The following is an 11828-nucleotide window of genomic DNA, read 5'->3' on the forward strand; positions in this document are numbered from 1 at the left end:
CAATTAATGCATGACAAATTATAGATTAGATCTTTTATATATATAAAAAAAACCAAACTACTACACTTTTAACTTTGATCTTATAATAAGGGTAAAAGAAAGTAATATTTTTTAAGAATACTAAGGAATAAGAATAACTCTCCACCAACAAGTAATTTATTCTCTTTGAAGTATAAAGATTATTAAAATAAATTTTATGTTTCTCTTATTTTTCATTACAAATTTAGTTCAATTGATCAATATGCATGTCTTATTATAAAATTGTCTTATATCTAGGTCTGATTCTTACATATAAAGAAAAAAAAAACATTTTCAATACACAAACACAAAATCAACTAATGGAGAATTTATCCTACTTGTGAGGTGTGTAATGAAGATGACCCAAGATATCAAAAGATTAGGGAGAAAGGAGAAAGCCCATGCTTTCAATATTTAATTAAGAATTAGTAAAGTTAATATTAAAAATGAAACATAATATTCTTAAAACAAATTACAAAAGATATTAAAAATATGTTCAAATTAAATATATCTATCAATAATGATTGACACAAGTAGTAACGTGTTATGTTCTTTAATTAAGTGATTTATGACTAGAATTCTAGTTAACTTGGTATAAAATAAATCGTGTTAGGAGGAGAATATTCAATTTATGCACTCTCAAGATCCTTGGCGAAGATTAATCACCACCAAGAACTACTTTGTACTTATGGTAAAAAAAAAAAAACAAAAAGTGAAAAGAGAAACGAAAAAAAGTGTAAATAAAATTGCCCTGGAATTTAATGAATTTTAGCCCAAGCCTAAATGTGGGTGTTGGCCCAGCTATATCTTTTTTCAAACAGACCGATTATCAACCTAACTATGAAGTAAACACGCAAATAAATCATATCATATTCTGAATAATGAAAATCATGTCCAAAGTCCTAAAATGTATATTTCTTTCACATTTTTCCACTACCACAGTTTTCACTTTTCAAAATACGTTACCTGTTAATTTAGTTAATAAAATGCATACAGTAAAAAAAGTTGATAAAATACACATTAAGGACTTCAAGCATAATTTCAATCATCTAGGACAAATATATGATCAATGATATATCTTTGAAAACTAATTTGACTATTTACTCTCCAACTATTCGAATGGATCAACCCCAATACGGTTCTGATCTTACAACTATTACTAGCAATAAGGAAACAATAAATATTCACTAATAGGCTAATAGCATGTCATAGTGGTTGCTTGTAATCGTTGTATAGCATAAAAGGTATGCGTATAATACAAAGAATAATAGACACGAGTGAAATAACATACTACTATCCCAGTCACAATTCCAGTAGCTTGACTTGAAAAGGGTATAAAAAAGAATATTCATATTAATGGCACTCAAGTTTCTATACAAAAAAAAATGACTTGCGATATCTAACTGTTTTCATCAAGGGCCATCCACTTCCAAAACCAGCCACTGACCACAATCAATACTCCATTTGGACAGCAACAAACACCAAATATTTTCAAAGCTCGGATAATCAGAAAAAGCAACTAAGATGCTCTTTCTTCACCTGGAGATTCTTCCAATAAAGCATAATATCGCATGACGACAATGATACTTAAAATGGACGGAGATGGAAGCATTCAGAGATTAAGATTAATTGTGTGAAATGAGGCCATTGTTATCTAATCCTGGGGGAGACAGTGGTGGTACAGCTACTTGGTGAAATGCAACAGATTCAATAGATAAAGCCTTCCTTGTAGCTGCTTGAGATTCTTTGGTTCTTCCAACCTTTCTTGAAGTTGAAGGGAGGGTGGTTACGGAGGCGACGGCTCTCGATGAGTTACTACTATCAATTGACAGCAGAAAGTTTTCTTTGGAAAGTGACGGGGCAGATGCAATGACAGAACTGAAGACTCCAGATTCCCTTAAACTTTGAATTATGACCTGAAGAAGACCAATATAGGAAATGAGTTTGGAGCATAAAAAAAGTTGAATTATTTTGTAGATCCTTGAACTATTTGATTTTTTAAAAAAAATGTCTCTATGCTTTAAAAAAATATGTAATGAAGTCCTTGAACTTATAAATCATTTTTAATTGGGTCCCTAACAAGTAAGCACATTTTCCTTAGAGTTCCAATAAGTACAAGGACCTAACTAAAAAAATTAAATGGTTGTGGTTGTGGGACCTGCTGAATAATTAAACTAGCAACATGGCCCCTAAAGTATTTGAAAATTTCCAAGTTCACGGACCTATAGATAAACTTAACCAAAAAAAATGTACATACAAAAGGATAAATTAAAAAAAAAAAAGTAGAATGATAGAAGCAATTATTTATACCATCTAGAAATTAAAGGTTCTCACTAGATCTTAACTCTTAACAAGTCATATTTCCATCTTAAGTGACACATTTTAATGTGTTTGGCAATGGAAGGAAAAACAGGCCGTAGAAATAAAGTAGTAGCCAAATGTTTTCCCACAACCAACTGGGACAATTGGCCAACTTTCTCCTCATATGGTGTGAGTATCTTCTTTCTGTCCATTCCATTTACTTATTACTATCCAAATCTATGATTCACTACTTGAAAAACGAACTAAGCTTGCTGTTAAGATATTAGGTTTTAGAGAAATGCTAGCAACACTCTCTATTATATTGGTTGAAATTTATTGAAAATCACAAATTTTGTGGGTCTCACCTCTCATTTAATGACTCACCTGATTTTGTAGTTTTCAATAAATTTAAACCAATGGAAAAGTGTGTGTTAGGAGGAGTGTGTTAGAGAGTGTGTTGCTAGCACTCCTCTAGGTTTTATTAGGTTATCAGTCTTATTAGCAGGCTTGGGTTAGTAATAGTAGTAGTATTTAACCTTGTCATTAGCATATATAGGGCTACCAGGTCAGGGTATTGCAATAATATTTTAAGTTCATTACCATTAACCTACTTTCTCTTCCCTAACACTAGACCTATAATACTTATCACTTACCATGGGAGAATATATGCGAGTCAATACTCCCTTCCTCAAAAGTTTCATCTTCAGGTCTTTATCACCCCACACAACATGCTCATTATACCTGGATCAACAAGCAAAGACAAATGTTTTTGGAAGATCAATAACATAGTGGTTAAAATATGGGAGAGTTAGTGCATAAATAAATACAAAGAATTGAAGCCAACATACCACTTCATCATTTCTTCTTCAGTTGCAGTTGAAGCAATAATAAATGCCTGAAATTGACAAGTGTATTAGGAGGAACAAGTGCTTACATACAAGTTAACATTCCCACACCAGAAAATATAAAAAGGGTAGTTCAGTGCATGAGGCTCCCCCTATTGTTGAATCTAATGAGGGCCAGCTCTAGGAAGCATTATCCCATATCCAGGAAGGCCAATTGTAATACTAGAACCTGTGACCTTACCATTACACAAGTGTCACACCTTTCACACTAGAGAAAAGATACTCAACCAAATTCACTGACAGCCAAACTTAAGTTCAAGCTTTATAAATGAGCCAATCTATTTGTGAACTATTGAACTCCAGCTTGTTAAGTGCTCAATCAATCTCGTTCGATTAGCCAAATAAAAAAGTTCAAACTTAAAGTAGTAACTAGCTTATTATGTATACCTAGATTATTATAAATTTATCATTTTGTTTATTATATTTACTAGAAATATTATAATTTTATTTCTTATTGTCCTACCCATATCATTTATCTTATTATTTCAATCATCAAGATTCATATTTTAAATACACAACCATAAACTTTCTTCAAACAATTGACCATTTCTATCATTAAAGATTCCATTTCTAATCTCAAATCATCATTATAAATACAAAATTATTCCACCTCCGGTCCTATTTATAAACCTATTTATAAAAAACCAAGTGATAGTGTAAAATACACTATCACTTGTTTCTCATATAAAGGACCGAAGGTAGTATTTTATTTCTATTTTTACTTCACCTAGTACAAAATTATGTTAAATAATAAAATATTAAATTAATAAATAAACACTTTTTACAGAATTTTGATAAAAAAAATAATCAAACCATAAACTAACTCAAATAAGTCAACAATCCCAAGCATCATATATTTTAAACAAGTCAAACTCAAATTTTAAATTTAACTTGTTTAAACCGTAAGCGAAGCTTGAGCAATCTCTTTTTCCTCGCAAGTCAAACCTCAATTTCAAGTGTTTAGCTTGTCTCACTTACACTCCTACATACCGGTATAAGAAATCCTGTTTTCTGACATACAATCAAAGCAGATAACTGAACAGGACAGGACAAAGAATAATAAAATCCGGAAACTTACAGATCTATCAAATTCCAACATGAAGCATCTTTTGACATCTTCTTTTGTAGGTTTGCAACCACAGCGGTCACGTCTAGAAGTTAAGTCTGAGAATTTAGCATATGTGTAATGTAAAACAGCAGCCTCTTCCAATTTGATTTCACTAGCATAATTCAGAAGAACTATCAGGGTAATAACAAAAAAGTCAAGGGATACACATGTCTTGTGAATTCAAGGATCATACTTAGGGGTTTTCATATAATTATGCCATCTATGTGCACCATTAGGCCGAAGATGATCTTGTATCCGAGCAGCTGATTTTCCATTCCCGTAAGTCAGGAAGTAGTTTGGATTGCCACGTACAGAATCTTTATACATGCCAAAGTATGTATCCTTTGGAAGATGGTCGTAATTCTTCTTAAACATTGATACCTGCTTTGATAGATAAGGAGAAAAAGAGGTTACAAATTTATAATTTAGAATTACTTTTATGTTAGGAGATTTAGTTCAAACCAATATAATCCTTTTAATTGTGGTGTACATAAATCTAATCCTTTTAATTGTGGTGCATAACCATAGTAGGAGTGTGGCAAAAGAGTCGATCACAGTATTCAGCTTTGACTAGAGGGTTTTTTCTTTTTGAGCTATGAGAATACTAAAATTATATCCTCAATCAAATGAAATGAGGGATAGAATCATAATCAGATATCCCACAAGAATTTCAACCCCAAAATACAAACCTTGTTTGACCGAGGCAACCATGAAATAGAGATCACTGAAATGCTTATTCTAAAATATAAAATACTCCACAGTTTATAAAGGCAGACGAAAAACCCATGTTCTTTCGTATCACACAATTGGACTAAGGGAACTTCAGTTCACTGCCTAAGAGGTGTGTCATGTGTGAGCCTCCAAGATTCCAAAGCGAAGTTTACTTTTGCAATGTGCTGATCACTTATCCAGGAAAATAAATTTGGGTTTGGCATGTTTATTTAGTTAAATTTTTCTAATATCTTCCGGACTTGGAGCCTGGTAATGCACCATCAACTTTGTTTTGTTAACATTTTAACAAAGCCTTTTATGCTAACATTTTCAGTGATTAAAAAACTTCGAAACATTTCGCTATGCTATCCTACCCACCTAAATCAGCTGAAAAAAATTCCATCATGATTCTCAACCCAGCAATAAATGTTTTCCATCACAACATCTCAACCTTAAAGGAATTTTATCCCCTCTAAAGTACAGTGACCTGATGCACCAGTTTGCGTAGTAATCTCAAACTTTGAACTAAAACTAAACGGCTTAGGCTTGCACCTCAACTAAACCATAAAATTATTATGATATAGCTAATAGAGATTTCAAATTTTACAGTCAAGAAACTAAAATAAAATGTGTTTCAAATATCATAATTCCTTCTGTTATTCAACAAACTCAGATACACCAACAAAAAATTCAGTGACACCAGCTTTGTCAGTACAATGTGATATTCAACTATGTATAGATAACGTAGGCCAGATTTATTGATATAGAGAATCCATTACTTTCTCTTAATGAACATATATGTTCAATTGTAGAAAATTAAAAGGCTAAAATATGTTTTTCGTCCCTATAAATATTGAAATGTTCAGAATCTATCCCTGCAAGATTTTCAGTATGTTTCTTGTCCCCGTAAAATTGAAATGTGTTAAATTTTCGCTCGGCTAGACTTGGTTGAGTTCCAAACCTACGTGTCACTCTCCTATTGATGTGTCACTTCCTCATGAGTCCCATGGCTGCCTACTACTTGTTACAATTTCTGGGGGTTAAAACCCCCCCCCCACAAAATGCAAAAAAATTATCACAATTGTTTAACCATTCTTTTCTAACCTTCATCTTCTTTGAAGTTCTCAACCACCAAAGCCGATACCAGAACGAACACACACAAAACAGAACAAAACAATAAAGAGGGGATTAGCTAGTGCAGGGGAGCTGAGGTCCCACACAGATCTGGTGACGTCGGGGCCAGCGACACGCAATGACGATGCAGAGGTGCGCACGATGATGGGACTGGTTGGTACGGAACGCGCGGTGGAGGGGTGGTCCAGGCAACATCACAACATGGAAGAGACAGGGTAGGGTGGTTGGGGCCATGGTGGTAATGGCACGCACAATAATGAGGGGGCTGTTGACAATGACATCCCCACCTCTGCCAACAAGGGGGCACACGCCTCGACCATCGGCTTCAATGGCTTTTTCGCGATTCCGATGAACAAACCCCCAAAGTCATTCTTCAAACCTGATTCTACTCCAACCCAAACTGGCCCGAGTCAAACTTGCTCCAAGTCGAGCTCCATGTGCAACCATATCTCAATATTCATCTCCTCCGCCATGGGCTCTGCAAGCAGATCTCAACATTCACCTCCACCTCCACCTCCATATAGATCTCAACGTACTGAGCTTCTCTGGCGTGAAATCGACGTTGCAGCACGCCGTGACCTCAACACTCATAGTCTGGTTGACGATGTGGATGCACGCGAGCACATTCATGGAGTTGTTGTGATCGGCGACGGTGATGCCGAGCACGTAGATGTTGCTCACGCAGTAGTTGATCTCCACACCGACAATGACATGTCGCTCCATGCCGCGAGGGGGTCATCGCCGATGGACTTTGGGGCATAGGCGTCGTCCGGAGTGCAGTGCTTGTTGGCTTGTAAGGCTGAATCACCCATGGATTCAAGAGAGAGGGTTGAAGCATTGACACTTGTCGGATGTTAGTTGGCTAATGGACTCACTTGTTTGCAAAGTCATCTGCCACATAGGTTCAGACACAACCGAACTTAGCTCTGGACCAAAATTTGACGCATTTTAATTTTGCGAGGACAAAAAACAAAAAAATTTTGCAGGGACGGATTACAAACATTTCGATATTTATAGGGACGAAAAACATACTTTAACCAAATTAAAAATTATCAGCATAGTTAACTGAAGAAAAGAAACGGCATTGCAAACGAATTTACGTATATTATTGATGAGCTTAATACAATTATATCCATGACACACTGTTTAGTTCAGGTTCTCTGAAATAAGTTAGACACTTTTTGGAATGACTATGTACAGCTTCCAAGACTTACCTCACTAAAAGGTTCTTTGACATCTTCTCGCTCAATACTGCTCTCCTAAAAGAGACAAACACAGCAGCACAAGTTACAAAATTGAAGCTAACAATATAGCAAAATATTTTCCAATACCATGAAATATACATCACTAATAAACAATTAAAAATAATCTGCAGATTCTACTCACATAGTTAGGAAATATGACCATATCAACATGTCTTGGAACATCAAGAAGCAACTGCCTTAAAGAATATTCCCGAGCACCAGCTGGGTGTATTAATTCATCTGTATCAAGATGAAGAATCCAGTCCATGCCAGAATCCTGATATTTCATTTCAACAAGCAGAACATTGTGTTGATGAACAAATTACAGATCAAACCAAACCATAATTTAAAAAAATGGAGAAAAATAAGGATTTTTGCAACAAAACAGTTAGCCATACCCTTGCCATAACAATAGCCATCTCCATGTTGAGGGATTGCTTCACAAAAAGTTCATAATTGCATGGTTTATAAAAGAAACCTGCCAGCCATGTCTCGTTCCAAATACGGCTGATGCAACCCACAAAATAAATAATTAGTATAACTAAACCATCTCTTAAAAATTAGAATTTAGAATAAAAAGTATCCTGAAGACAAAAGGGAACATAAATATTCTACAAGAGCATTAACAGTTTAACAGGGGCAAGGAAAAGAAACAAAATTTTATAGTAATGAGCATGAACAAAAACAAACTTGAATAATTACAAAAACCATTATGGACATACTGAAGCGTAAAACTATTATGGTTAAAAAAATCCTCCATATATCTATTTGCAAATCAAGAAACTCAGAAGAACACTATTCTATTACAATTGTAAAATGAAAAAATCAATTGTATGGATAAAAGTTGGTAAGAAAATGGTAAACTTGATTAACCTCTTAGCCTGTTGTTCTTCCAGCTGTTTTGTTCTATATATAACCTTTACACCCTGGTTTAAACAACATAAACCAAATTAGAATGGTATTATTAGAGGAAGGAGGAAGGAAAAACATATAAAAAGAATCAAGTCCTGATTCCTGAATCCTGAGAAGGATAGAATACTGTATTTGTCTACTTACAGGAATTGATTCTAGGACATTAGATACTTCAGGAGAAGCTGCCTTCCCCTCCACAAAAAGGAAAAAATTTGTCACACCAATTACTTTATGGTAAAACATCCAAGGTAGAATCTGCTCAAGCCCTGCTGATGTACTAGTCGTAACACAGATCTGCACATCAAGAAAGAAAAAACGTGGATTAAATCAATGGCAACATAGATACTTCCATTACATCTGCCGAGAGGAAGTAAATTGATATATGTAGAATGAGAAAAATGCTTACGGTCGATAAAAATAACTAAAGGATAACAACACTAACTATCAATCATATTTTCAAACAAATCAAAAAAATCTCTACATCATCCCAATTCACAAACAATCCACCCAGCACAGATCACAAAAGCAATAAAACACACAGATCTTGTTAACAATGTTTGCTCAAATTCAATCAAACCCATCAGCTAGCTATCTATCATTAACTAAAATCAACTTTCCTACAAGATCTGTAATAATATAACGGACTACAGCTAACAAAACTGCTCGAAAAATAATCTTACCAACAAAAATTCCCAAATCAACCCCATTTAAAAAAGTCCCATCAAAACACACAGATCGCACAACCTAAGCCACTAGAACTTGCACAATTTACTCAAAATCCCTCTCAGCATGGATCAAACCCAAAATAACATCCCCACCATGAAGAAAACCCCCTTTTTTTTCTTCTTCAAATTGCTGCCATGGTATGGGGGAAAAGACAAAATAGTAACCCTCCCCAAATATTGGTAGTAATAATAAAAAGAAAAGAAAAATTGAAATCCCTACTATTTGCTTCAAACTCTAGCCAGAACAGAACCAAAAAAAACAGTCACAAATAAGGAACAATGAAATTTAAAAAAAAAAATTATAAAAATGAAGCATAGAAGGGACCTTAGGGGTGAGAGAGGCCTCAAAGTCGAGCTTCCAATTGTGGTAATAAGGAAACGAAGGAGAAGCGGTGCGGCCAAGATTGACGCAGTCGGAATGATGGGAGTTAGAATTATGGGAGGAGAGATGGGAAAGGGGAGAAGGCTCCATGCCGGGGAAGTAGTGGTGGGACCCACGCGGGGACGAGAGGGCTGTTGGATCGGTGATGCCGCCGCGCCATTGGAGGATGAACGCAATGGCTGCTAAAGACACCGGGAGGATGGTCAGGAGGAGAAGGATCTTTGAAGTAAAAGAATGGGAAGAGAAGGAGGAGGAAGAAGAAGATGGGTTTGGACGGAGAGGAGCGTAGAGCTGGTGGTTGGAGACCGGCATGGTGGTGGATGCGGTGGTTGGCGCACCCAACACGGTTGCGGAAGGAGACGACAACAACAAACTGTGACTGGTGAGGAAGGAGGGTGTCAACTGTCAAGGTGTTTCTCCTCAAGTGTGTACATCTTTCCTTTTTAAAAAATTGGAAATTTATTACTGTAGTCCAAATCTCAGAGTGAATTTGTTAGTGATGATTTATTAGATAAGTTGTTTATTTTAAATTTAGCAGCTTTACGTAACTTTAAAAATTTTACTTAAAAATTTATTTAAATGTTAAAATTAATAAAGTAGATTATTGAGTCACAATAAATTTTATAATTAAAAAATAATTCATTGGTAAGAATAAATTTAAAAATATATTGTATAAGTAACTCTTGTTAAGTCACATGTTCAAATGATAAAAGAAAAAAAAAAAAAACTTGTTATACAATAAGGAGCACGGTTTTGGGAAATGCCTGATTGTTTAAATAGTTTTAAATATGTGACCCTTATAATGCTAGATAGATTTAACAACTTTGCATAAAAGTTTTTTCTAATCCTAAATTTTTTAGAATATTTAATTTGAATTACATTAAATTTTATTATTAAAAAAATAATTCTTTAATTGATAAGAATTAATTAAACAATAATTATTTATATAAAATATAAGTAACTCACTTAAACAATATATTATCAAATTATTTGTTCCAATGATAAAAACTTATTAAACAACTTTGTGTAATTTTAGACAACTAATGAAGCATATGCCCTGTATAAGGGTGGGAATAGGTCAGGACGATCTATAGCGGCCTATGACCTGGCCTATATAAAGTCTGGTCTGTACTGACCTATTGAATTAAAAAGTTAGGCTCAGACTTTTTTAAAAGTCTATTAAATTAAATAGATCAGGCTTAGTCTTATTAAAAAGCCTTATATATATATATATATATATATATATATATATATATATATATATATATATATATATTATTTTTTTGGGTACCAATTTATACTTATATTATTTTTTGGGTACAATTAATTTTTTTTTTAAAACTAGCCGACTTTGATTATAGTATTCCATAACTTCTATTCCTATAATCACTTTAATTACAATTAAGGTGTGAGTCATGTGCTCCTTTATATTCCTCATTATTTTTATATTTTTATTGACTTTCCTATTCGTGTTAACGTTTCAACAGACTTTTAAAAGGCTATCAGGTCAGGCCAAACTTTTAACAAAGTCAGGTCGAGCCAAAATAAAAGCCTTTGATAGGCTATAGACCAGACTCAGACCTCAAAAATTCATCGTAGACTAGACTCAGGCCTCTTAAAACCTAGTTTGACTTCCCATCCCTAGTGTAACACTACCACTTTTGCTTCAAATTTATGGAAAATTAATTAAATTGAAATCACCATCAAAAGTTAAATTGTGGTGATATTTTTATTGCAAAAGTTACACTAACAACTTTGCTTAATTTTAGACCACTAATGAAGTATATGTGCTGGAGATGCTATAACACTAACACTATTGTTTCAAATTTATAGAAAATTAATTAAATTAAAATCATCATCAAAAGTTAAACTGTGGTTATATTTTGATTACAAAAGTTACATGATCTAAAAATCTAATAACAAATGGTAAGTTTTGTTGATTCATCAAAATTTCAACAATATTTTTTAATTGATTAAGTTGTTTTACTTAATAAATTTGTTTTTTGTTTACTTTTTAATTAAAATAGTTTTAAAAGGTTAAAAATAAGAGATGTAGTAAAGATTTGATAAGATCTGAAATTATAATTTAAGGATGATACATTTTTATTGTTACCTTTTTGTAAATAAAAATGTATTGGTGGTACTAAAGCTTGTAAACTTTGTTGGTATCGGTGTATTTACTGTTGTATTCTGCTATTAGACCACTTCTTGTGGACTCTAACATGTTAATAAAATTTACTCTGTTGGCTGACTAAAAAAAAGATATTTATTATTAGAGAAAGGATTATATTATTTTTATAATTTGATATAGAATGTGATTTTTATTGATTCAATCATTAAATTATATCTATATACTATCGAGATCGTTTGCATCAAATTTTGTTAAAA

At 33.5% G+C, this 11828-nt stretch overlaps 1 protein-coding gene across 1 annotated transcript; it reads right to left on the reverse strand.

Annotated features, from left to right (window-relative positions):
• Positions 1-1199: 1199 nt before the first annotated feature.
• Positions 1200-9893, reverse strand: LOC114375892 (glycosyltransferase-like KOBITO 1). The gene is made up of 11 exons (XM_028333754.1): positions 9384-9893; positions 8478-8627; positions 8295-8347; positions 7820-7928; positions 7564-7698; positions 7392-7436; positions 4526-4713; positions 4303-4444; positions 3168-3214; positions 2973-3060; positions 1200-1934 (listed from the first exon to the last, which is right to left on the reverse strand). The coding sequence occupies exons 1-11, from the start codon at positions 9750-9752 to the stop codon at positions 1644-1646; spliced, it is 1617 nt and encodes a 538-aa protein (XP_028189555.1). The 5' UTR covers positions 9753-9893; the 3' UTR covers positions 1200-1643.
• Between the last annotated feature and the right edge of the window lie 1935 nt (positions 9894-11828).

Source organism: Glycine soja, chromosome 11, assembly GCF_004193775.1.
Source record: "Glycine soja cultivar W05 chromosome 11, ASM419377v2, whole genome shotgun sequence".
Taxonomy (NCBI): Eukaryota; Viridiplantae; Streptophyta; class Magnoliopsida; order Fabales; family Fabaceae; genus Glycine; species Glycine soja.

Coding starts and splice junctions, on each gene's coding strand:
- LOC114375892 (XM_028333754.1), bottom strand. CDS start 9,752: ATGCCGGTCTCCAACCACCAGCTCTACGCTCCTCTCCGTCCAAACCCA. Junction 3,061..3,167: donor GAAGAAGAAATGATGAAGTG/GTATGTTGGCTT, acceptor TTGTTGATCCAG/GTATAATGAGCATGTTGTGT. Junction 1,935..2,972: donor CTCGCATATATTCTCCCATG/GTAAGTGATAAG, acceptor GGTCTTCTTCAG/GTCATAATTCAAAGTTTAAG.